Source organism: Dipteris shenzhenensis, chromosome 7, assembly GCF_047967505.1.
Source record: "Dipteris shenzhenensis isolate YYH24624 ecotype China chromosome 7, Dip_SZ_1.0, whole genome shotgun sequence".
Lineage (NCBI taxonomy): Eukaryota > Viridiplantae > Streptophyta > Polypodiopsida > Gleicheniales > Dipteridaceae > Dipteris > Dipteris shenzhenensis.
Window position 1 is genome coordinate 2,974,922 of NC_141602.1, and position 27,860 is coordinate 3,002,781.

A 27,860-nucleotide genomic window follows, 5' to 3' on the forward strand; every position below is an offset into this window, starting at 1 on the left:
CATCGCAACATCTAGAATGAATACTCGAATGGTGTATATTTCAAATGCATAAAGTAAGAATACAAGCTTTTAAATATCCCAGTCTATTCTTGTGCATAGCCAGCAAGATGAACTATGTGACTGAAGTTCTAAGTACACCGTGTCTTAATAGCATCCTTTATGAGTGGTACTAAACCAACTACAAAACTGTCCATCCATTGCTAATCATTGTATATTTATAAGCCGGTAGAGGATGAAAGGTAAATTACAAATCACATCCTGAGAGCACGCAACATAAAATAAGTCCACAGTCATGTTTGTGCTCTGCCACGACTTATCTTCCTAATCTGTCAGTCCAACTGCCCCTTCTACGTCAACTTCACCCATTCCAGTATCTTCTTCCTCTTCACTGTCTTTGTCTCCATCCACTTCCTTATTTTCTTCTGCATAGTTTTGCATTTGTTCTGCCAGCAGCCTGTCATCCCTTTCACTCACCTGCAACGTGAACCCAAGTTATACCTTTCTGTAAAGAGACGTGGATTAACATAAGAACAAAATGGCCTCAACATTCTAAAAACGAAAAGTCAAGCAAAAAAAGCCCTGCTTCCAAAACAAAAGCGATTCATGTTACCGCTCGTGGAGCCTCCTTCACAGAAAGCTTTCCTTTGTGCTTCTCAATCTCTTTGGTACAAGCTTTTATTGCTGCATCAAGCACTGCAATGCCTTGCTCCTGGTTTAAGAAATTGCAAAAGCAAAGAGCTCAAATCTTCCTACTGATATAACAACAGAAAAGGCATACATGCCAATTGGACATCTGAATAAGCATTTCCTGTCTCCCAAGGCAAGTGCAGTCATCTGATGTTTCTGTAACATTGCCATAACTATTATATGTGTAAGGTAGAGACCTCAGAGGGTCTTCATCGTAGTTACGTTGGAATTTTATTCACCTTCCCGGAACGCCGTTCCCCCAAAGCAACAAAAACAGAACAGTACTTACACAAGAGGTTACAATTAAAAAAAGGAATTGATAGAGGCTGGTTTTCCTGGATAAGATCAACAAGATAGCCTGGAAAACGGGGATGATAGTCTTTCAAGGGCACAGTATGGGAAGGTAGAGTTTACAAGCAATGAGTAGCCCTCCACCCAAGGCACAATCATATGACTCAAGGTTCCAATCAGAAATGCTGGCAGCTTAGATGGAAAGCAGAGTCTCAATTGGCACCAGGGTCAGACCACACTCTGTGAGAACTAGCAATCATATCTTAGATTGCAGTATAATGAGATCAAATTTGAATTGCATGAGTACTGCTTCGCCAGCATGAATTTTCCAAAGAAGAGGAAAGATGGCCACATTGGGTTACATACTGCATTTCATTATTGGCATGTGGCATGGATCTAGAATAATTGTGCTCATAATGGTTTTTATACCTAGATGAATCCAGGAACATTCCCAAACTCATCCTCTAAAAACACAACATAGTGCAGTTTCAATCTCACGATAGTCACTCATAAGATTGAAAACCATAAACTCCATCACGCATAGCACTATGACATCCCCACTGACGTCATCAGCCCCAACAGTGGGGGTAGACCATAGTATAAAAGTATGCTCTCACACATACAAATCCACACCCCCACACATACATAGAGCATCCATTTATACAAAGTCTTCGTACTGAGTTTCTGTCGGCACTCCAGAGGTGAAGGGCAAACTCAGCCATGACGAAGGCTAGCACTAAAGGAGAAGGCTACTCAAAAAGTAGTCCAAATCTCTTCATTCAAGCTATAACTGCTTGTGAAGTCTAAACGATTTCGTTTTAGTCTCTCCCAAACAAGCATCTAAATCTAAATCTAGTTGATAGGGCAACGCACCATTTAAGATAGAAAGAATTATCGCAATACCAACAGGCCGCAACTTGGACGATAACTTCACAAAGAGAAATTTGCATGTCCGCTAATACGGCAAAAGCATATACCTAGATGAATCCAAGAACATTCCCAAACTCATCCTCTAAAAACACAACATAGTGCAGTTTCAATCTCACGATAGTCACTCATAAGATTGAACACCATAAACTCCATCACGCATAGCAGGGACTAGCTACTATGACATCCCCACTGACGTCATCAGTGCTCATAATGGTTTTCCCAAAAGCCCAGCAAAAACCACCATTCCTATTTCGAAGAAGAAACTATTATGGTGAGTACATCTTGTCTACTGAGACCTCACTTGAAAATCATGTGTTGGTCTCTGTTACTTCAATGAAGTAAAACTATTATGGTAGGTGCATCTTGTATGCTGACTCCTCACTCGAAAATCATGTGCTGATCTCTGTTACACAGACAATGCATTTGCCGGATTCCACGTGATATCTCAAACAAGCATGATCAGGCTTGTTGTTAGCTCCTCCATGCATGAGTAGGTACCACTACCATCATAAATGCCTTGATAACGACACAACCAAATTGCAATGCCAACATATCTTATTCACAGCATATTTTCCTGACTGTAAGGATACTTTACAACTCTAAAATTGCGCTACTTGCTGATAACCAGTGAAGGAATACTTGCTCCCCCACCCCCCGCCAAAGACCAGTTAAGGAACGTAAGATTAACATGAACATGGCACAAGGAAAAAGCGGTTAGACTTAGAGAGGGATTTTCAAATAGCAGTCTCACCTTATCCAGGGTTTGTGTTGTTAGCACATAAAGAGGAGGAGCAACTAATTTAATTTTGACAGGACAATCCTCACTGCCTGCTGCCTCCGCTCTTTTCATGGCTTCCTACACCCAAAAAGAACAAAAGAAGGTTAGTTTGCAGCAAATTCATGACAATAAGGAGAAGCAAAAGAGTCTCAATGTACACAGAGATGCCAAAACGAAAGGTAGAATCTTTGACATGAACTGGAATCTTCTGAAACAGAAGAATTAAACCAGAAATCTGATCCTAACAACAAAGACATTCCAAGTCCAAAATCCCACAAATGGCACAAAATGCCAACATGATCATCCTAAACCTGTGAGGAAGAGAGTCCAGAAAGTCACAAACTTTGACGCATTCCACTCATCCAAAACCGGAAAGCAAACATGTGAGGCTTCTAGCAAGAAAACTGTGCATCCAAAATTTCCCTTATATTACAAAGCATTCTCACAGTCCTAAAATTTGCGACAAAGAGGTTAGCCAACAGAGATGCCAAAGAAAAAGGCACAAACCTTGATGTCTTACTGGCATGCATTAAGATGTCAGATTCAAAGCAAAAGAAAAGGCATTTTGGCAAAAAAATGCGGTTCTTGCCCAAAATTCTACATGAATAAGGATTGTTTCTTCATAGTTTCTTTTAGAGAACAAGCAGTCACTGAAAGCCAAAATAACACGAGTCTCCTTCCAAATAATTTACAACAAAGGCAACAGATTATGTGCACCCACTGCCTTGCTCAAAGAAATAAAACTTGTTAGCGGTGTTGATTCAAAGAATCGACAACAGTGAAGTGAACCCATCACATGTCCAACTAAGCAAACACCCCACACTCAACATGGTGAATTGCATGCACCATATGGCCCCTCTTCTCCACAATGTGCCCATCAGTGAATCGCTCTCCTACGAACATAGAAGTAAATTTAAGGCTTCACAAGGGCCGGTTGTTGGTTTAGATTTACTTATCTCCAGAATTGGATTGCAAGTCTTATGACCAGGACCATTACTACCTTGCTAATTGGGTGGATGCATTTTAATGCCCAACGCTAACAACAGATTGAGAGAAGGTTAGCAAGGGTCTCAACAATCCTAGGCATGTGATAAAGGATAGATGACCAGGTTCTGTATCAACTTAAGAAAACAGACCATGTGATGTTCATAAGGTGTATGATACCTTTATATGAAGAACTCCATCATATTGAAAACATCTCAGCTCAATATCTGCACGAATTCTCAGTGGCTGTGGAGTCATTCTACGACGGATATTCTTAATAAGTGCTTGTTTGACTTCCTCAGACATTGCCGGCACAGCCTTTACCACCTGCACTCTTCAAGTTGAAATTAGCAGCCAGCATAGCAAATCCAGCAAAGATAAAAGAGTCTCATTGAAAAAACTGTAAAGAGGATGTCACCTCCTGTCCATCTGTGGCAGTCTCCTTGAGTTCCCGTGTAAGACTACTTAACACTGAATCCGGGTCTGTAACAATTAATTTAAATGCCTACAAACAAAGAATACAATCTTGACATTACACATGTAATGCTATATGAGAGGGTTAAGAGGCAGTCATAAAAGGAAGCCAATGACCTTTCCAAATGAGAACGCTTTACCTCAAATGCATGTCCATACTTCCTATACAAAGGCCAACCAACATGTACATAAAGATCCTGCAAACAAGTATCACCAGAAACATCAATCGGTATAGCCAACAGCAATTTCCCAAAGATTTAAACTTGGTTGATTACTACAAATTATTTCTTGCTTTTGCAGTATTTCTTGCTTTCCAAAAATTTGTCAGTTGAATAAATGCAACACCTTGGATTAAATTTCACAAGAGACTAAGGTTCCTAATATAACAAATGCAAACCTTAAAAGTCAAGATGGTGGTGCTACCACAATAAACCTGGCTCTAAACAAGAGAACAAAGGATGTTCATCTCACGTGCCTAGTGCTTATTGGCCACCCTATCTATTAATAGTAGAGGCTTGAGTTGCAGAGTATGATAGGTACTTGATATTACTATTTTTTTATCATCTTTTTGTCCCAAGAGAAAAGAACTGTCTATTAGATAAATTTGAAAAAAAAAATGATATCGATCAGCAGCAATCCATGGGACTCCAGCCGCACCTCATCCAAAGTAGGTGTTGGGAAGGGTCTCTCATGAAAAGCACTAAGCTCATAAACAGCGTTAATCCTGTTCTCAAATTGGAAACATTGCACATGTTGTCTTTCACATCAATATGCTAAAGCCATATGTTAGGGATATTCCTTGAGACCCTACCTGGGTAGCAATAAAATCGACTTGAACTCATGCTCCCTAAAAAGATCCACAGAAGTCGATAATAATAAGTAACTTTGGGTTCTAGAGCATACAGTCTTCCACAAGTTTATCACAGGAAGACAAGGAAAGATTACCAAAAAGTATCTCCTAACGTTCAAAGGATTTCCATCTACCAACAATAAATGAATGGATAGAGAAACTTTTTAGAATTTCATGACATTCTCCCATGGATCCGGGGCTGAAGCTTACTATGTATGATGTTGGTGAATCAGTGGATGTCACACTTTACAGCCAGGCTGTTGGATGCCTCATCTACTTGTGCAATACACGGCCTGATATTCAATATGCAATATCTCAGGTGAGCAAATATATGCACAGCCCAAAGATAACACATTAGCAGGCTGTAAAACGCATATTCCATTATTTGCAGGGCGCACAGTCTTTTGGCTTGATGTTTTCCAGGGGAGGTGACTTGCAGATGCATGCTTACAGTGATTCAGATTGGGCTGGAGACTATGATACCAAGCAGTCCACTAGTGGTAATTGTTTCTTTTTGGGCAACGCTTGCATTTCTTGGCTGAGCAAGAAGCAATCTACAATGGCTACTTCCTAATGTGAAGCTGAGTACAAGGAAGCTTTCACTGCGACAGTTGAGTGTGTTTGGCTGCGACATTTGTTTGCTGATCTTCGTCTCATATTGGAGGATCCTTCTCCAATTCTCACTGATAGTCAGAGTACTATAGCAGTGGCAAAGAATCCTATGTTTCATGCTCACACAAAGCACATTGAGGTTCATTATCATTATGTCAGAGAGTAGTTGCATGCAGGGGAGATCAGTATGATCTATGTGTCAACACATGACAATGTTGCAGACATCTTCACCAAAGCACTTCCACGTGAGAAGTTTGAGGCATTTCACAGTGCCCTAAACTTATCACCTTTTGGTGATTGATCACTACCTTGTAAACCACATTGGCACTGCAGGGGGGTGTTAGAATTATTATTATATTCTAGGCAGTGGCCAATGTAATGTAATAAGTGGGTTAGGGGCACTTTTCCCTCTTAGAGGTTTTTCCCCCTAACCACGGTGTAATCTCTAACTACGGTTAGTGATTAGATAGGGTTTTGTCACTTAGACAAAACCCTCATCTCTTTCATTGTACTTCACTTCAATTCAGTACACTTTGGGAAGTGAACTACGTTCACCTCACTCTCTCTTTGCACACTCTTGTTTCCTTTTTGTCACAAAAACCATAAACTCCATCACGCATAGCAGGGACTAGCTATTGTGACATCCCCACTGACATCATCAGCGCCCAACAGTGGGTGTAGACCATAGCATAAAAATATGCTCTCACACATACAAATCCACACACCCACACATACTTGAGCATCCATTTATACAAAGTCTTCGTACTGAGTTTCTGTCGGCGCTCCAGAGGTGAAGGGTAGACTCAGCCATGACGAAGGCTAGCACTAAAGGAGAAGGCTAATCAAAAAGTAGTCCAAAATCTATTCATTCAAGCTACAACTGCTTGTGAAGTCGAAACGATTTCATTTTAGTCTCTCCCAAACGAACATCTAAATCTAGCTGATGCACCATATTTTCTATACAAGATGCACATGCCATTGCCTTGACCTCCTATTTGAGGACATTGACAAGCTTACATGGGTGAAGCCAGTGTTGGTATATGCTAACATGACTATGACATTTGTTAACCGGAAACACACCGTGTTAGCAATATATAGAAAATTCAGCAAGAAGGAATTGGCAAAACCTGCACAAACACGATTTGCTAACATGTTTATCATGTTAGCAAACTTGTAGGATGATAGGGTATACAATGGATTGCGCCGCATGGTTGTCAATGATGACAAGATTGCAGGAAGAAGGTGTCGTGGACTGTGAAAGCACAACAAGTGCCTCTATTATATTGGGTGCTTCATTGTGGCAGGATGCAAGACTCATTGTGAAGCTTTGTGCAACTATTTTGAAGATCCTTCGCCTGGCCAATAGGGAAGGGACTACCATGGGACTTATATATGAGCTCACTGATCACATGGTGGAGAAGATAGCGACTATTGATGGGATTGACTCCTCAAAGCTAGCTGATGTAAGAGCCTTGTGTGTTGAAAGGTTCCCAGGGTATGATGCACTCTCCATTGAATATGGCAGGTTTTGTTCTCCATGTATCTGGAGAGAGAAAATTGCAGATGGTGACAAGGAGGTACATGATGGGTGGATGGATGTCATAGAGCAATACACGAAGTATGATGTTGAGAGCCAGGGTACCTTATGTGATGAGTTGGATATTTACAAGTCCATGCTCTTCTTTGCAAGCGGACAAAGAGGGAGAAGAGATTGCAGCCCCTATTGTTACAGTAAGGATGGATGTTGCTGCAGCTTCAAGCAGCTCTAGTCTTTTGAAGTCCCATGGCGAGTCAGATGAGGATGATAGTGATGAGGAGGAGGGTGCGGGCACTAATGCTGATGAGGATGAGGATGAGGATGAGCAAGAGGATGAGGATGAAGATGCAGCTTAAGGCTTAAGCCTCATAGGTTGTGAATCGGATGCATTTCTGGCTTCAAGCTTCAGCTTTATTTCCGGGCTGTGGCAGCCTTTTCTTATATGATGTTTTGCCTTTGATGTTTTGGTGTAGTTACTACTTCCTTTGATCATGATGTTTTGGTAATCTATGATCTATCATTGACACTATGTATCAGAATCTAGAATCCAAATGACTCTGGTCTCTAGAAGCTGGACTCTTTCATGAATCATGAGTCGTGACTTTACAATTAAAACAAGTTTCAAGTTTCAAGCTGAAAGTTTTGTAGCTCTATGTCAATTTAATGTATACAATGTATATTTTTCTGATTTCTTTTGGGTAAAATTACGGTCACGTTATGTTTCAGCCCCAGGGGCTGAACCATACTCCAATCATACTTCCATACTCCTATGTGTTAGAAATCGACCAACAGAGGGTACGCACAGCAGAAGACTGATAGAATAGCCCAAGAGCTCACACAGTATGTGGTGAGGGTGGAGTCAAAAACTACTTAATGTGCTTCACATAGATGTGTTGCGCAGACTAGCAAATAGACAGTGATCCAAGCCAAATATAGAATCAACCAAAAGAATATATTTCCATCCAAAACTATGGACACTATAGATAGATCCAAAGTCCCACCAGGATGTGGTCCTTTGATCTTACCAAAGCGTTCTTCTACTATCAGCCGGATACCTCTAGATCTCTGAGACCACCAACTCCACCTCGAGCATATGTAGACTCTCTATCCAGATCTCAGCATCTTTCTGCCCTGGTAGACAGCCTAGAGTCCAGCCCTGTGTAGAGCTAAGTCTGCAGCACAATTGGTCTTCCCTTGCCTCTTGGATGTAGGCCCAAGGAAGGGGCTCTGGCTGCTCCTTCTGCTCCACTGTTTTCTGCACCGACTTGTTGCCACGAGGACGTGAAAAGTCTAATGTAACTCAGCCCATGCTTAACCCAGGGTTAATCATCCTCAACGATGGCCAAAAGAAATAGTTCTCCACAGCTTTGGTGGTGGCATCAATGCCTTTGTGTCCTGCATAGGGTGGGGCATAACTTTCAGTCAACACTTTCAGCCTCAACTGTTTCGTGACATCCAATCTACCATGCATTGTAAAAAAACCCTCTTTGAGAGTATAGTGCTCATGCCTCTGCCCATTGACCAACTGATCATAAATACGTGCAAAATCAGCATCCTTGGCATATTGATCCTTCATGGCATCGAGCTGATCATGATATGCAATTGTCACTGTTGAAACTTGCGGCTTAACAGACACTGCATCTGGGGTGGGCTTTCGGGAGAGATGAAGAAGCCAAACTTCATTGACTTGAAAAAATGCAACAAACAAAGAGAAACTCAGCAATATGCGCTCACTGGACACACACAACACATGGAGAGGTCTCGACTATCATTTAGAAGACCTTCAAGGAAAAGCTTGTAAAGCTTAAAATCTCTAGTTGGTTGGGATTAAAGAGGATGCAATCAATCCCCTTGAGGCAGCTAGGCGTTTCCATGAGGGATTCGGGGTGGGAAAAATGCACTTTAAGATGAGTAGGGAGGGATGCTATGAGAGGGGCTTTTCTCATTGTCAAATTTAAAGTCGCGCAGATAAGGCAAAATGGATTGACCAGGGGGCCTCTCTTAAATTGTTCAAATGTCTATGTCAGTGATGGGACCTTAACACAAAAGCAGATGGAACATAAGAGAGAGGGTCTCAAAAAAGTTTTGGAAGCTAGGGGAAAAAGCAAATAGGTCATCTACCGAGATGGGAAATATATCATCTAGGATCGGAGACCTCCACTTCCTCCCAAATAGGAACATGAGGCTTGTGAGACCACCACTACTTTAACAACTACCCTTTAGAATGCGAATGGGGAGACCTACTATGGACCACGCAATTCGGGGGAGTTGTTCCACAGAATGGATCTTGTGGTCTACACATCTTGCTTAACCATTCCTCTAGTTCATTAGGGGTGCAGGTATCCCCCTTGAACGTTGATAGAATAATCTTATCCTTGATATCCCTGTCCTGATGAGAAAGACCCTTAGCATCAACAGATTTCACTGTTTGGATATATTGGGGAAAAGGCATTACAGCCCTAAGATCAGGTGGTAGGGACTTAAATTCATTGAATCTGAGACATAAAACATCCACTTCATGACTATTTTCCATAGGAGTGTTGTTTCGTGAAGGTTCCTTGTGTGGGTGGACATATGGCTGGGCAGTTCTTCTTGCAGAAGCCATGAAACCCACTGGTCTTCCAGTAGTATCCTGATTAGGAACTTCTTCATCATCATCAAAATCACCACAAAAATGCTCCATAGGTCTCTTTCCCTCATGTATCTGAACCTTCTTGATCTGGTCCAATTTCCTGCTGAGTGTGGCAAATGAGTTTTGCATCCTCACTCCATTTGCTTTTCTTTCATTTGTAACTTCTCTAAGTGCCTGTATTGTGGGATCAAGTGGACCACCTCCTTGAAGTTCCATACCTTGAGAAGTCTGCACTTGATAAGGTCCCTCCATATTAGCTTGCTCACTGCCAGCATGAATGTCATTTTGATCCTTATCAATCATTAGGTCTCCATCCATGGCAATACCCTGTGATGTTATTGCATCAACCACCACTACATTCTCCATGTGTGGGTCCAACTCTCTTGGGAGCCATAGAGAAGATCAAAGACCAATCTAAGCACTGTTTAGGATCCAAAAGTACACAGGAGCATATAAAAGCACTGTTTGGGCTCAATATATCAGTGTGATAGAAGGGTTATTCACTAGATTGCAAGAACTGCTAGAACACTTGGCAATCAACTGTCCTGCACTTGTAGTAGCACTGAATTTCGAATTGCTCAGCAAGAAAAATTATGATCACTATCAAATTTTATCAACTGCATCTATAGAGCTGGGCGAACATATGCACTAAGGCTGACCTGAAATGAAGTTATAAATCTGAATTTCCGCAGCATTTCTTCTATTCCAGCCAATCGAATTTGCTTAGAGCCATTTGAGCTTAGATCACCACGAACGTCTAGGAGCAGCACCTAGAGGCTATGGCGACCAGAACAAGCCAACTATGACGAGATTTGGTGCATTCCACTAGTAGATCGTTGACTGGCTGTCGATTCCACTTGCGACTGGAATTCGAGTGCAATGTGGGGTCCTGAGCACTTGGAATATTAGGGTTCCTCACAGATTGATACGTGGTAGAGAATGATTGGGACAACTTCTGGGGATGAAATTTTGCACAGAGGTAGCCCTTGGCCTCCCCCTCATTTATAGGTTTGGGTCTAGCAACAATAGCAACATGACTAAGATGCCACGTGGCAACATTTGGCTTCCCACTTAAATGCTGCTCAATTAGAAGCCCTTTTGAAAAGAGCCTACTAGGCTAAAATGACAAGGGTCACCTTTGCTACAAATTCTCAGAAATAAACTTCAACAACAACAAGGGGAGGCTAGAATGCCCCTGCTCAATGCAAAACAACACACAAGACACCCACTGGCCCCAAACGCTTGATGCCCCTTTCGGTATGTATTTACTTCTTTTGAAATGTGAAAAACTTTACAACAAAGGCTCACCCTTGAACAATTCCTCTTCCAACTCTTCTGTCAAACTTTGGGCATCTAATTCATTGTGCCACCACTACGATCCCACTGACAAGGCATGCTATTGCATTTCCCCTGTATCTGTGTCAACTGAAGGCATCAAGGCATCAAATGCAAATCCCCAAATGGTGCTCAAACAGCCTGAAGGATTTCAAATGCATCCAAATGACCTTCCCAAGGCACAGCCTCTATAACTGGGTGTCTGCTTGAGCCTGCAAGGCCCAAAGAGTGCCCCAAGCAACAAAATGCACAGCAAAAGCTAGGACAAAAAGTAAATAAAAAGAAATCAAATACAATTGTACCTGTTGTCCGTGGAAGAGGGGCCAGTTCTTCTCTCGCACCTATCCCCTGTCCAGGCTCTAGCAAGGTGTAGGTAACTCCCAGCCTTCGGGTAAAGAAAAAAGGAGAGGAAGAAAGCGGAAGGTAGGCAAAAAAAATGGTCCATAGATCTACCTCGAAACGACTACCTCGGGATTTGTGCGCGAGTCCTAAAAGAGCATGCCAAAAGCAACAAGGAAAGCTCCTCCCGTAGCTTGCACTAGTCCAGAACAGCTCCAGAAGCCATCACACAGCCAGAAACACGTGCAGAAAGGTGAGGCAGCTGTACACATTTGTACGGATTTCATACAGCCGTACATATGTCTGTACAATCCGCACGAAATTTTTCAGAAAGTAAAAAATTACTTCTGGCACTCCCTAGAAATGTGTACTAGCTGAAACATGCTTAAAACAGCTGAAAACAAGCTTGAAACAGCTGAAACAGCTCAAAAAACAATTGAAAACGTCTAGCACAGTCTTCTCCTTCTCCCAAGCGTGGAAGATGCTTCTAGGAGAGTGAGGGAGAGAGATGGTACGTGGAGGGGAGCACATGCATTTATGCATGCCACTTGGCCCTTCATTAAAGTCCTAACCACCATACCAAGGACAACGTTGGTTGTCCTTGGGCCCAACTTTTAGACCCCTATTTAATGCCTTTGCCTTGCCCCCAGGATCTAGTGGGTGCACTTAGAAATTACCCCTAGGGATTTCTAGGAAGTCTGCACTTGCTCTAGCCAATCCTTCACGGCCAAACTATTACTAGACTTAACCAAGGATGTCGAGGCATATGTCAAGAACATGCATCAATTGCCAGAAGGTGAAATATGAAAGACAAGCCGACTGGACTGCTGCATCCTTTACCTATTCCTGGCATAGCATTGCCATGGATTTTATCTTTGATCTTCCTCGTACACCATCGGGACATGATGGGATAGGGACCAATACCATGACCAGGTCTGCATTGGGCTCTCACTGATGGAGATGCGCCGACACAAGGAGACACCACTACAGCAGATCAGAGAGCAACAGGAGGCCACCAAGCCAGAGGATACAGAGGCTGACCAAGCGCAGCGACACATCACAGACTTATATATGTTTGACTCAGCTCCAAGACACAACGGAGTAGAGGAGGAGGAGCGGATCAGCAACGCGAGATGACACGATGCTGTCGAGAGAGGGGAACACAGACCACTCGCGAGACAGAGAGCGACCAGAGCACACTCTATTGAGGTCCAGCCTATCACAACTTTTCTCAAGAAAGACCGACAGAGACGAGGACATAGCTCAGTGGGTTCAGAGATCAAGAAGACCGTGCCCCCACCACAACGTGAGAAAGCTCGATAGACGCAAATCTGAGATATTTTCAAGCTCAGAGGAGAGCCACCACAATGCCGGGTTTTAGCTTCTGCATCCCACCTCTCAGCTTGCTTCAGTTTGATTTTGCTTGAGCTCCTGAGCTCATTAGATCAACAGAGCTTAGTACTCAGCAAGGGCCCTAGCACGCCTTTTGATCCAGCACATTGAGGCTTGTATGAGTTTTCTTTTTTGTGCACTTTGTCCCATATGCCCATGAGGCCTCCCGTGGAAGTTAATAGATCTCTCTCTCTCTCTCTCTCTCTCTCTCTCTCTCTCTCCTACTCCTAGAGACAGGATGCATACCCATAGAGTTGCATGCCTTGAAGAGAGTACTCAGATACATCACAAAGGTCAAGCGCATGAATAATGAAAGGCTGCTAAAGAGGGCATGGGTAGAAAGTCAAAAGTCCCAAAAGACGAATAAGGGTAAGATTCTGGCATCTCGATGGGCACTAGATTTAAAAAAATGGTTCCAAAAATGGGAGGTAGAGAGGTACTTGGACTACTCTCCAGAGGAGGTAGATGAGGATGCCTTTCATCATGACCTGCTGAATGCACTACACAGGAAATGGCAAACAGCTGAAAAAAGAGATAAGTTTGAGTACTACCGTACATTTATCAACCCCAAATATTGGGCTACTTATACAGGAAGAGAAACAGCCACGCAGAAGTACATTTGCACACCTATGGCAATACATAAGCGAAGAGCTTTGGCCTCACTTCGCACCCGATCACACCAGCTGCAGATTGAAATAGAAGGATGGAAAGATATGCCAAAAGAGAGCAGAATATGCCAATTATGTGACCAGGGAATGGCAGAAACTGAAGAACACATGGTAATGATATGCCCTTACTATACTCACATCCGGAAAGCATTTAGCTCTCTTCTCCAGGGACATAACAGACTGGCTGATATGCTACATAGCGAGTCACCCCCAGCTTTAGGAACGTTTGTCTATAAGCTTTTCAAGCACAGGAACTCACCTAAGACATAAAGGTAGTTTCTCTTAATACCCTCCCCTCCAAGGGAGGAGTCTTTGTGTACGAGGATTTTGTATTGCTCAGGTCCCATAGGCCGATTTTTTGGTCTTCAGAGGACGATAATATATTCTTCTTCTTCTTCTTCTTCTTCTCTCTCTCTCTCTCCATGAGGCCTCCCGTGGAAGTTAATAGATCTCTCTCTCTCTCTCTCTCTCTCTCTCTCTCTCTCTCAAACACACATATTAAGATGCCTTGGGTACTACAAGATACCTACCCACTTCCCGTAAGGAAGAAGATTACAGCAAACCAGATGGCGAGACTTTTCATGTCTCATGTGTTAAACATCACGGGATGCCTCAATCAATTGTCAATGATAGAGACCCGCGGATGACAAGTCTTTTCTGGAGAGGTATCTTTGAGAATATGGGTACCACACTGAATTTCTCATCCTCGTTCCATCCTGAATCTGATGGGCAGTCACAAGAAGCCAACTCCACTGCGCTTGATCTTCTCAAGTGCTATGTTACGGATCAGCAATCGAAATGGGAGCAATTTATGCCACGTGTTGAGTTTGCGTACAATAACATTGTACACTCATCCACAGGGAAAGCACCCTTTGAAATTGTGGCAAGAGAACGGAAGGTACCTCCCATTCTGCATACGAAAGAGAAGATTTTCGACGCAGACAAATTTGTGGAAAGTTTGACCAGAAGGTCAAAACAACCCTCCAGAAAAGACAAGAGAAGCACAAACGAGGCAGCAGAAAAGCATCGCCGCAAGTTACTCTTGAAAGAGGGCGATTGGGTGCTGCTACGTTTCCAAAAAGAAGATGAAAGGCAAAGACAAGGTCTACACAAAGCTGAAGATGAGGTACTATGGTCCTTTCCAGGTTTTTGCAAGGATTAATGATGTAGCTTACAGGCTAAAGCTACCTGCCACTTGGACCATACACAATGCCTTTCATGTGAGTTTATTGAAGCCTTTCCAGGGTGATGTGCCTACTGACCTGCTTCGTGAGGATCAGCCCAAGGTTGAAGAGTGGATGAAATCTTGGTTTTGGAACAAATTTTGGCACATGTGGAAAGAAAAGTCAAAGGTAGAGTTTCCCGTCTCTACCTGGTGAAGTTCAGGAACTATCCTGCACTGGATGCGAAGTGGATGGAGGAGGGTGATCTCACAGAGTCACCTCAGATTTTGCAGCTCTACCTAGACGCATTTCAGCTTGAGCCCACTGCGGTGCAAGCTCCTACAAGTTCAGCAGAGCAGAGATCTGGAGCATTGCTTGGTGCTCAAGAGGAGGGTAGCACCTCCCCTTCCTTGATTCAAACTGCTTATGTATCTAGAGATCGCTCGGTGGCACCGATTGTTGAAAAAGTCACCTCCCCATCTGTAAGCCCCCATATGAGGAGAGCATGGGGGAGGTAGACCAGGGGATACTGGGGCTGCCACATGGGCAGCACATAAGCTGCCATGTGGGCAGCACACAGCAAAAGGTAGAGGCTGCCACATGGGCAGCAATACCATGTGGGCAGCTATCCAAACAGAGCCAATGGGCTAACAAGAAGAGTATCTGGCAAGTCGTGGAGCTCCGGATGGTGAAAGCAGTACGGAGCAGACACGTGGACATCAGGGACCGGCAGCAGCCTGATTGCACAGGGATTTCCAGCAAGGACAGATGGCGCATCAGTACGGAAGGGTATGGGATACATACGGGGCTGTACGGGGCTGGTATAGGCCTGGCAGGAGGCAAGGATGCTGCAGCAGAAAGGCAGCTGCATGCAGAAAGATGCAGACAGATGGCGAATGCTATGGGCAGGTGTGAAGTCCTGGATCTAGGATAGTAGGGCCCTGGCCAGCGGCGCAATGCCACGTGGCAGATCGGCCCTGCAAAAGGCCCTCAAGGGGCCTAGTTTTGTGAGCCCATGGGGAGGGCTGCTGGGTCGGCCAGTGTACACCACAATGGGTCAGTTTTTGAGCAGACTGGTCGGCCACTAAGGGGCTGCCAACCGGTTATTACAAGGGGCCCTTGAGGGCCTATAAAAGGAGAGGCCTCAGGCCTCATTTCATATCATCTGGAGCAGCCAATCCACTAGCAGAAGGAGCAGCAGCAGGGCTACCTTTGGGCCTACATTTAGGAGGAGAAAGAAGTACCTTGTGCTGCAGACCTAGCTCACAAGAGGCTGCCCACCTAGGCTGGTTTCCACACAGCAAGGTGGAGAGGATCATTCTGGACGGAAAGTCTACAGACGCTCGAGGTAGAGCACGCAGGCTCGAGTCTAGAGATAGCTGGCAGATAGAAGTACTTTGTGGTAAGATCAGAGGACCCACCACACCATTGGTGGGACTCTGGATCTCTCTCTTTTGTATTGTGTCCATAGCTTTGGACAGAAATATATTATTTTGGTGTCTTCTATATCTGGCTAGTTCATTGTCTATTGATGAGTCTACGCGCCTATGCTATGCACATAAGTTTAACAAGTTTGTGATTACACCCCACACCACACTGTGTGAGCTCCTGGGCAATTCTATCAGTCTTCCACTGTGCATACGCTCGGTGATTTCTAACACCGATTGTCTCACCCGAGATACTGCTTGCTGACAATATTTTTGCCATGAGGTCTCCATGATGAGTGTTCTAGACACTCCCCACAAAGGAGGCATTAATAATCTATGGCTGGACTCATGTGCTCTCCTATATATACCTTTGTAAGACTAGAATAAGTCCAATCATACAAATTTAGAATTTTTGTTGTTACTAAAGATCAAATATCTACAAAGAAAATAAAAGAGAAAATGAAAGAGAAGAAAAAAGAGGTAAACAAAAACTTTTATGAAAAACAAAAGGAAGACATACTTAGCAAGCAAAGCAACACTTATGTCATCATCAGTGCCCAAGCATAAGCAGCTATACTACACCATATGTTCATTGCAAGGTTGTATTTTACAGACGATGTATATTCTGGTATGGGCTATTTTTGCCTATTTTCTTTATTTGTCTGTAAATTTCAACAGCAACCTAGGTAGGTCGTTGTTTCAAGGGGAAGGTATGTCACGGGGACATGAAAAGTCTAATGTAACTCAGCCCATGGTTAACCCAAGGTTAATCATGGTTAAGTCTAGTAATAGTTTGTCCATGAGGGATTGGCTAGAGGAATTGCAGACTTCCTAGAAATCCCTAGGGCTCATTTCTAAGTGCGCCCACTAGGTCCTGAGGACAAGGCAAAGGCATTAAAAAGGGGTCTAAAAGTTGGGTCCAAGGACAACCAACATTGTCCTTGGTATGGTGGTTAGGACTTTAATGAAGGGCCAAGTGGCATGCATGCAAATGCATGTGCTCCCCTCCTCAATTGTTTTTTACCTGTTTCAGCTGTTCAAGCCTATTTTCAGCTGTTTTAAGCCTGTTTCAGCCCTTCCAAACATAGTACTCACTTCTAGGAGGTGCCAGAAGTGATTTTTCGACTTTCTAAAAAATTATGTACGGACGTGTACGGCTGCCTCACATGTTTCTAGCTGTGTGGTGTCTTCTGTAACGGTTCTGGACCAGCGCAGGCTGCAGGAGGAGCTTTCCCTGTTGTTTTTGGCACCCTCTCTTAGGAGGACTCGGGCACAAATCCCGAGGTAGTCATTTCGAAGCAGATATGTGGACCATCTTTCCTCTACAGCTTTTTCTTGCCTTCCTTCCACTTTCTTCCTCTCCTTTTCTCTTCACCCTGCTGGGAGCCTCGACATGGGATAGGTGCGAGAGAAGAACTCGCCCCTCTTCCCCGGACAGTGGGAACAATTGTATTTGATTTTCTTTTATTTACTTTTTCTCTTTTGGAAGCTTAAGGCACTCTCTAGGCCTTGCAGGCTCAAGCAGACACCCAGTTATAGGGGGTGTGCCCGGGAAGAAGCCAGAGGGTCGTTTGGATGCATTTGAAATCCTTGAGGCTCTTTGAGCACAGTTTGGGGATTTGCATTTGATGCCTTGATGCCTTCAGTTAGCACAGATAAAGTGGAAACGCAATAGCATGCCTTGCCAGTGGGATCTCAGAGGTGGCACCATGAATTAGACACCCAAAGTTTGACAGAACAGTTGGAAGAGAAACAATTCAAGGGTAAGCCCTTGTTGTGAAGCTTTTCACATTTCAGAGGAAGTAAATAAATACCGAATGGGGCGCCAAGCATTTGGGGCCAGTGTGCGTCTTGTGTACTGTTTTGCATTGAGGAGGGGCATTCTAGCCTCCCTTTGTTGTTGAAGTTTATTTCTGAGACTTGCTAAGTGATTGAAGTAAACAAAGTTTGCTTTATGGCTGCCATACATCATTCTCTCTCTCTCTCTCTCTCTCTCTCTCTCTCTCTCTCTCTCTCTCTCTCTCTCAATGATGTATGGCCGATGATATATATGATCTTAGAACATAGTGTAGGTACTCTAAATAAATGGAGTTGCTTTTGCACTCCTTGGGAACTACCATGTGCCCTCCCTAAGCTGATGTACTGTATGGTTTTTTCTATTGTCCCATAGACCTCTCTGGTCTCCCATGGACGTTAATAGACTCTGTGTGTGTGTGTGCGCGCGCGCGCAAAAGAGAGTGACAACACATGTAAAGCTTGGTCTTGAAGCTCCTCACTACTCATATGAATTGCATCGGCTAACCAAGCGGCCTAACCACACGCCGCTGCTGATGACAAAGACTACTAGGGACACTGGAGAACTCCCTCTAGGGGTCTCGACTCTCAACCACTAATTGCTATAATGAACTGCTCTCTAGTGCTCCGCTCGGCAAAGGGCTTTGCCGAGAAGAAGGCTCCACTCAGCTAATCCTCCTCAAACTCTATATTATTGAAGCCTTAGAAGGCTCTTAGCAAGCCGCTCTTAGAAAGAGGAGTGCTGTTTTTTGTTAACAAGTAGGGGCGTAAATGTTCAAGATCCCGATCCTGAAAACTCCCATCCAAAGGCCGATCCAGTCCACACGTCCTCCAATAAGCTCCCTAATTAAACATATCTGGGGAACCATGACTGGGATTCTAAAATGCAAACCCCTCTGCTCTTGCTCAATGCAAGGGGCAACACGTCAAGGGCCTCTCCTCGAGAGGACCCCGTGTTCTCATCTCATGTTGAAATCAATCCAGAGACCTTAAGAACTCTTCCTGCAATAACAGATCTTAGAGGGCTCCTGGAACAAATTGCAGCAGACTTGGGTCATTCTGGAGGCTGAAAACCCAATTCGCAACAGATTCTTGGCCTCCTGAGCCAATTCCTTGCATTCATGCGATAATCTTGTCTCCAAACCTCTGATTATACTACCAAAGCCATTCTATTCGCAGCAAGCCTGGAACACCTGGGAAGCCTTGGAATCCAAATTGCAGCAAGAGATGGCCTCATGGTGGCTGGAAAACAAACAGCAGCAAGCTTTCTCTCTCTCTGGACCTCACACATGCAGAGGGGACAGAGATTTAGGTGCTGGAACAATTCGCAATTCAGCCTGGGGATGTGGGGGAGCAGTTCATGCATGCTTTACCCACCTATGGCCATCTCTTCAAACCCACACTAGTGGTACATCATGAACATCCGAAGTACCTGAGATATCAAATCCAAATCTGAGTGGACAGCCAACCATGCCGCCAACAAATCACCAACAATGCATATACGATTTGTAGAGCTGCAGATAACAAATACGTATAGCATTGCAAACCAAGCGACTAGTACACCCACTATGACTAGCACACCACGTACATCGCGGCCAACGATGCACGATATAGACCACTTCCAGGAATTGCGCATCCGGAACCACCGTCTAGGGGAATCCATTCTCTTTTTGTCGAAACCACATGACAAAAAAGAGCATTCCCATCTTGTCGAATCCTCATGACAAGAATAACATGCATATTTTACCGAAACCTCATGGCAAAAATAGCATTCTTATTTTTGTCGAAACCTCATGACAAAAATAGTAATCTCATTTTGTCGAAACCTCATGACAAAAGAGCATCCAAAAGTAGCAGGGAAAGCACCATCCTGCAAACCGTATACATCATCCAGAATCGCAAAAAAGAGTGGTAGACTCGACCATACAAAATTCTTTTTACAAGTACCTATATACCGTGCTATACAGAACCAGCCATAAACAACCTGCTGTGGAATTAGGAACTCTTGCCCTTTGGAACATTCCGTGGCTCATCCGTGTGACTAGTCAGCTCCTTCCTCTTATGGTTGGGACAATCTTTGGACCGATGTCCCTCCTGAAACATTTGCCAGCTTCATATAAAGCGCGTCGTTCCTCTGGAGACAAGCGATTACGTTCATCTTTTTGAAGATTAGCTTTTCTATCAGACTTATCCCCACGAGATCCATTCTTAGATTCCTACTTCTGTCCACCTTTGAACCCAGAAGTCCTCCCCTGCATCAAAGCATATGCCATGCTAGCATTCTCCATACGCTGAAGCTGAGACATATTGAGACTTGAGTCTTTGTGCAGTAGTCTCTCAACTTCTTAGGCAGCCCACAACAATATTCCTCAACTTGCTCAGTGAAAGGAACAAGCGAGTAGGAACTAACGGGCAACAAAGCCACCCAAAACTTGTTGTTATACTCCTCTAAATTGCGGCAATTAATGAAATTCAGCTCATGCCAAGCAGTCATGATATCCACTTCAAAAGTCGTGGTAAGCCACGCAGCCAAAAACACCTGCTTGAAACCTACCCATGTGTTTGGTGCAGTGTTTTGCATAAGCATAGTGGTCCACCACTAAAGTGCATTCCCCTTTAGAAAACTTGCAGCCCGACGTACTTTGGATAACTGCGAAATTCCCTCCTGTGTAGGCTGCATCGAACTGCTGCAAAAAGATCAAGGCCTTAAGTTTGTCATGCACCCCACTGAATGTCTCAAATTTTATGGCTGCACCTGCCTCTTTAAAGTCCTTCAACTTACCTTGAGGTGCCAGATTGTCATAAACACATGCCTGGGCAAAAGGCATAGCAGCACTCACTCTATCCCCCACACTACCAGCATTAGGAACATAGTTGCACGAAACGTGCCAAGAAACGAAAATGGCGAAACGGAAACGGCATTTCTTAAATACCTTTTTTTTTTTTAATTTAAAAATATATATATATATTTGGTGGGTTTGTTTGTTGGGTGGCTTTGCGTAAAGGGAGGGGGTTGTTTTGTTGGGGGTGGTTGGCTCTCTTTTGATTATATACCTTTGTTAGACTAGAATAAGTCCAATCAAATTGTTTCTTGCCCTCTTTTGATTAAATTGTTTTTTGCCCTCTTTTGATTAAAACATTTTTCGCCGATTCGTCGCCTCATGTCGTCATTTCCGCCCTGTACTGCTGCTCTCCATCATGCTTCTCTCCAACCTCTCCATCTTTAATTCCTGGGCCTTGGCACCTGCAGCCTGCTCTCCTCTCCATCCGTCCATTCAGCAAGTTGCTCTCCACCCTACAGGCTACAGGCTGCAGCCTGCTCTCCATCCTCTCCATCTTGCACGCTGGCACTTACTCTCCATCCTTCCACTACCTCCTCTCTCTTACCTCTCCATCATCCTTCTACCTCTCATCCTCCTCCTCCGACTCCTTCTACCTCTCCATCCTCTTTCACCTCTCCATCCTCCTTCTACCTCTCCATCCTCCCTCTCACCTCTCCATCCTCCCTCTCAAACTTCGGGTTGTGATAACTTCAAACTTGTTAGAACTTGGAACTTGGAACTTAGAACTTAGTTCATGACGCATGTTGATTGTTGAAGCATCATTCATGGATAATAGATGATATGAGATAGATCAATCATCATAGGAATTTAGAATCATAGAAGCATGCACGACGCTTCAAGTATAGATAATTGTATTATGTATGATTTGCACTCTATTGATAATTATATTATGTATAAAAAATAAATTTTTATACATAAATTGTATCATATTGCCGTTTCTTCCATTTCCATTTCGGCGGAGGCACTCCGTTTCTTCCGTTTCCGTTTCGGCTGGCAACTATGATTAGGAAAAGCTGTACTATTCAGACCAGCACCCGAATTTTGCATATTTCCCAAAGCAAGGTTACCTATTGCTGCATTAGGCATACCTGTTTGCATCCCTGGGGCTGCCCCAACATTTGCATACATTATGTTCTGTCCCATGGGCTGTAAACTAGGCTGAAACCCAACTGTTTGGCTAGCAGGCATACCCGAAAATTGGGCTTGTGGGCTGACCATAGCCTGAAACGCTGAACCACCACCAAAATAACCTGGCTGAACTGGGTTTGCCAAAACTCCTTGCTGTCCGGAAACCATGGACTGAAAATTATTACCTTGAGTTGGTCCCGGAATCGTATTAGATTGCTGATGATGATAGGGGATTTGAGAGGTCTGATCCTGAAAAGTGACATGTGGTCGCTTGTTAGCTTCAACATCCCTATCCCCATCCTCAGGCTTCCTTTTCTTCGGCTGCACATCTGAGTTCATCATCTTCTGGAAGCGAGGATCCTATGTGAACTGTGTGAAAGCACTCATGAAGCTCTACATCTGTGCCTTGAATAGTTCCACATCCTCCTCATCCCTCCGATCATCCTGATGCTTTGCAACATGCCGAGTCTCCTCTCCTGCACTCTGGTCACCACCAAGAGACTCAGACATCTTCTCTTCCTCCTCCATAAGGCTCACGGATCTCTCCCTATGTGACATATTTACTGAATGGTATGATGTCTTCTTCACCTAGTCTGCTGGACTTGCACCAAGCGAACCACAATCTCCCCTCCTAAAGAAGTTAGGTGGATCTCGGCAACGGAACCACTGAAACCAGCCTCAACAATGTAAAGGGTGGTAGGATCCACTTAATTACAACATACACAGCAAATTGACAAGTAAATATGCACCACAACCAAATCACAAGGGAGCTAGAGCGCTCCTACTCAAAAACAAGGACACCGATTGGCCCCAAACATTGGCGCCCCTTGCGGTATTTATTTAACATTCATTTGAAGCCAAGCGGCTGATTACAAAGGTCTTTGGGAAGCTGCACCACAGGCAAACCAACGCCCGCAGACTCCCTGTCCAACCCACCCTCTAATTCCTTGCTCAACTTCAAACGGTGAATGGCATCCAATCACTAGACAATCCTGTATCCTCAGCCAACCAAAGCATGCAACAGAGACCCCAATAGCATCCACTGTCTGAACCACTCCTGCGATCGCACAACCAAGTGCCAACCGACCAAACACGGCTAAACAACTGCAAGTCAAAGCCCTCAACAGCTGAACTCTGGTGCAATCAAAACAACCAAACACTTCCAAGCGGGTTGCCTCAATCTATAGCCTCCCTGGCCACTGCCCAACAGCATAAATCGACCCTTCTTCGCGAGGAAAGAAACCCAAACGCAATAACTAGCTAGCAACCAATCAAGAAACGGCAAAAGCAAGCTAAGACAAGCCTTCTTCTACCCGAAATCCACAGAAGAAAGGTCACCTAGGCTGGAAAACCCTAGATCCTGCGGAGATCAGCTGATTCTACCCTAGCACAGCCCCAAGAGCAGCTTGGAAGCGACCACCCATGCCTGGAAAGTTACCAAAACCAGTCATAACACCCAGAAAGCTCTAGAAATCAAGTCGAAATCTCCTGCAGAGCCTGAAAAAGCAAGTCGCAATTCACCCGAAGCAGCCTGGTCAAGTCAAGAACTCCTAGAACAGCCCTAGAACCAATCGACTGGCCCTTGGGTAAAAACAAATTTCCCTGGCAGGCCTTGGATCACCTGAAATTGGCCCCTGGGTAAAAATGAATTTCCCTGGCAGGCTCTGGATCCCCTGAAACTGGCCCCTGGGTAAAAACACATTTCCCTGGCTGGCTCTGGAACCTCCTGGTAAAAAGCGATTTGACTCTAGCAGCACCTGGCGGGCTCTAGCAGCTCCAAACTGATGATCTGGCTCCTCCGAAACTAATTTGGCCCACTGCCTCTAAAAGAAGGGCTCCCTCCCCCCTTTTAAAGCCCTAAACTCCAAAAAGCAGTGTTTTTTAATTGCACCACTCTTTTGGCCCCCCTGTTGCACACTTTGGCCCTAGGAATTAATTGCCTAGTAACTGGGCGCATAATCACTATTTCCAAGGGCCCACTAGGAGTTTTAATTCCCCAAGTCCCGCTCCATGGCCGGACCCTCGCACCCCAGAGGCTCAAGGAAGTCACGCGCAAATTACGAGAGTCGCAAATCAAAAGACCCATAATTTCATGTCCTCATGACAGGGAGAGAGAAAGACAATACACCACACTACCATCCATCCCCCTCCCCCCCCCCTTCCCCCCGAAGGTCTTTATTGCAATAAAAAATAACATTTTACAATTGGCTCAAAGAAGAGCATGAAGCTAGGTACAACTTTGAAAGAATCTAGGAGCTCTGAGGCCCCTTTGTTTATAGACTTGCCCTAGCTAAAAGCTAGACCTACTTTTCTAAAGCTAAACTGAGCTTTCTTGCTTTTGCCTGCTTTGGGGTAGTTTTTGGATCCCCTTTAGAACCCCGTGGGCCTTCTTTAATGGCACTATCTTCTTGGTGCTTTAGCCCTCTAAGACCCGCTCTTTGCCACATGCTCCATCATTTTTCAGCCTTTTAGCACTCTTCTAAGTCCTACACAAATACCAACACTTTAACCCATTAAAGGTTAGCTAAATGCATGCATTCCTAGTTCTTGGACTAATCCTAGTCCCTTGTGGGCATCCCCATAATTCTCTTTTACCAATGCAAAGCAAAAGTAAAACAATGAAACTTATTCTTAGCTAACCAAAGCCAACATTCTTTGACCAAAGTCAATTCTAATGAAGGTTATATTTTATTTCTTGAGAAAAGTACCAAATGGTGATAGATGTCTGCTACTGAAAACATGTGGTCCTAAATCAATAGCATGGTTGTTAAGACACTCGTGTCTTATCGTAAGACACTTAAGACACTTAAGACACGTGTCTTACCTTAAGACACCTTTAGACACTCTTGTTTTTTTTTTGGTTGGTGGGTGGGGGGTAACAACAACATTGAGTTTGACTTAGCCATGCTATCATCGATGGTGACTTTGGATCTAGCAGTGGCAGTGACCTCGTAGATTCGGATTAGGATGAATCTTCAGAGATTTGAGTCTTGAGAGTCGAAAGTTTCCTTTCAATTATATGTATCGAGATGCAGATTTCATTCATATCACATGTGACAAGATTCAATTGTCCATTTAAACCTTTAAGTACTCTATACTTGCGAGCTCTTGAGTTGCGAGTCTTAACTTTAAGTTTTAAGTCTTGAGTGACAAGTCTTGACTCTTAACTACATTGTACAAGTGCCTTCTTGCATTGTTTAAGTGTAGCTTATTGTACTTCTAGAATCTAGCAGCGAGCTATGCTAGCAAGTTGTACATTTGTATACTTATACATATATTTTATTAAATATTTATTATTATAATCACAATGGCGTGTCTTACGTGTCTTATCTTTAAGACACTTTAGACACTCGTGTCTGAAGCGTGTCTAACGTGTCGTGTCTTAACGTGTCTTACAACCATGATCAATAGGATATCTACAGACCATCCCGCCACAGCCCTTTGCAACACTCAGGTTGAAATATCAGCTCATGGGAAGTTTGGGGGGCCGGACATCCTATGCATTGAAGCTTGTGTGACAACTGTGGATTTCTGAGTTTTGGAGGAGGCTAGAAGCTGTGTCACATGCACCAGGATCAGGCCTAGGTTGCAGTGACAACTGGCTGCCCTGTTAGCCAATTGCAGCTCCACATGCAGCATATTTGGCAGGTTTTGGGACCTCCAAAGGGCAGCAACACGCATGGAAAGTGGGCTGGGGGAAGCGCCTTTTATAGGCAGCCTCAATCCCCTCTAGATCGGCCCCTAGGGCTGAGCAAACAGCCTGACCAGCCAGTCAATTAGGGCTGGTTGGATCAGCCTAAACCCCTATATAAAGGGGCCTTGCCCCTCATTTCAGGACTCAGCTCCCAGCCTCCAAACAGCGCCTATTAGCCAGCATATGGTCGAGGTTTGGTGTCGTGTTTCAGCGGCATAGCTCCATCTCCATCGTGTCACAATTAGGGAGTAGTTCAGCTCAGTTTTGTATGCCGATTTGGCACGCATGAACTACAATATGTTAGGGCATTTACACCACCAGTATAAATAATATACCTTTGTAAGACTAGAATAAGTCCGATCATACAAATTTAGAATTTTTGTTGTTCTAAAGATCAAAAATCTACAAAGAAAATAAAAGAGAAAATGAAAGAGAAGAAAAAAGAGGTCAACAGTGTACTATAGTTAGGAAGACATCTGGTGCATTCGTGCTTGAGTTCCTCCTTGCATGTTCATCTAGTATAAATAAGCAGTGTACTATAGTTAGGAAGACATCTGGTGCATTCGTGCTTGAGTTCCTCCTTGCATGTTCATCTAATTTCGGCATAGCTAGTCCCCGCTTGTCACTTTGATATCAGAGCAGTATGGTTCCTTCTGATCAGAAATGGAGACTCAGTTAGCAAAGTAGGAAGCATGCTGGGGATATAATATAATTTTGTATTGTGTTCATATCCTGGACTAGTGGCAGCACCATACTTTCCTCTGGAAGTCATTGTTGCGGCATTTGATGGATCTCCCAGTCTTCCATCATGGACCCGTCTAGTATAGCAGCCCTCAAGCAAGCATCCAAGAAGCAAGATCATCTCCTTGAGCAAAATCGGCTCTTTTTTTAGCAGCCCGAGCAGGGGAAAAAGACAAAGGAGGATGCAATGACATTGGGTTGTTTTCGGCTTCTCTTGGAACAGAAACGCCTAGGACGGTTGCGCATGGATCCAAATGTTGTGTCGACTTGGCAGAATACGAGGACCCAAAGCGAGTACGGCCCAGGTCTGGTCTGTAAGTTGGCCAGTTATGAGATCTAGTTGGCCTGTAACAGTAGGGATTCCTGTAAACGGCAAACCAAGCAGCAGCAGATAACAACTAGCCCTCTTAAAAACAGCCAACTAACTAGAACCTAGCGGTCATATTTGTCCATCTTGACGCAAACAGCTAGATTTAAAAAAATTTAAAGCTCAGCTGCAAAACAACAGAGTTTTAACCTCAGGACACGCAACCACAAGGTTAAGGACCACAAACTTCATTATCCATAGGACTGGACAGCTATAATGACAACATATCAACGTTATGAGCACCCAACGGGCCGCAAATTAGTCTAGCATAAGCGTGATACTGCACAGAAATCATGCTTTGTACAATCGACCCTCACGGCAATACAACCAGCAACAAAGATTCAAGTTCTTCTCTATATAGAAGCTGTGGAAGCAGATTGGCAAGAATTCTAGGTCTTATGAGCACTTGATGGATGTTGATACTTAAGACATATCTAAAGTGATCAACACCATCAAAAGCAGTAGACATCCTCGGGTCCAATTATTAAACATCCCACGCCACATGTCCGGTTCTCAAAAGGTGGAAACCGTCGGTAGACACCTCCCAGAACAAAGCCAAATGAAGAATACGGAACGCACTCCTAGACCACAACTGACTGGTCAAATATCAAGCTCGTGTCTGGTTTGGTACTAGCTAAAATGAATTATTATATAGGCTCCAAACCCCCACACAACGCCAATCTAGAAGCATTTACCTCAAGATCAGTGTCCATCGTGTCAGCCACGTGACGCATGATCGAGTGCACCAACTTGCTTTTATTAAATCTCTCTTCACAAGCCTGCACATCTTCTTCCGACACTCGCCGCTTGCTTAAGTCAATATATCCCTTCTCTTTATCCACCCTCAGCACCATAACTGGTTCCTGCCTGCCTACCTTGATGAGACTGCCGATACTTCTAATACGACGCCTCGAAAGCTCCGACAGAAGGATCATGCCCTCGATGTTGTTGTATTCCAAAAGAGAGACGTAAGCTCCCATCTCTGCAATACTCTTCACCTGGACCATAACAACATCGTCCATCTCAGGATACTTGGCCTCATACATACGACAATCGGTGACCGTCATCCTGCGACAGTGATGAGACCAACAGATGAAAAACGTTGGCTGGGACGGCGATGGCTGCGTATATGTTGCTCAACGAAAGTTTCTGGCTAGCCCATAGGGTTACTCAACCTCAACCGTAAAGTAATCT

The 27,860-nt window shown here is 44.1% G+C and overlaps 1 protein-coding gene across 1 annotated transcript; it reads right to left on the reverse strand.

Annotated features, from left to right (window-relative positions):
* On the reverse strand, nt 1-27,851 carry LOC147899820 (eukaryotic translation initiation factor 2 subunit alpha homolog). Its single transcript, XM_087376943.1, has 7 exons — nt 27,362-27,851; nt 4,285-4,341; nt 4,089-4,175; nt 3,851-3,997; nt 2,660-2,764; nt 611-709; nt 1-474 (listed from the first exon to the last, which is right to left on the reverse strand). Exons 1-7 carry the CDS (start codon nt 27,731-27,733, stop codon nt 322-324), a joined length of 1,020 nt encoding a protein of 339 aa, XP_087233069.1. The 5' UTR covers nt 27,734-27,851; the 3' UTR covers nt 1-321.
* Between the last annotated feature and the right edge of the window lie 9 nt (nt 27,852-27,860).

What these genes read in the sequence shown, in the direction of transcription:
- LOC147899820 (XM_087376943.1), bottom strand. Translation starts at nt 27,733, where the DNA reads ATGACGGTCACCGATTGTCGTATGTATGAGGCCAAGTATCCTGAGATG. An exon ending in CTGCCACAGATGGACAGGAG is followed by an intron (nt 3,998 to 4,088) that starts GTGACATCCTCT and finishes TGAAGAGTGCAG; the next exon opens with GTGGTAAAGGCTGTGCCGGC. An exon ending in CAACACAAACCCTGGATAAG is followed by an intron (nt 710 to 2,659) that starts GTGAGACTGCTA and finishes TTCTTAAACCAG; the next exon opens with GAGCAAGGCATTGCAGTGCT.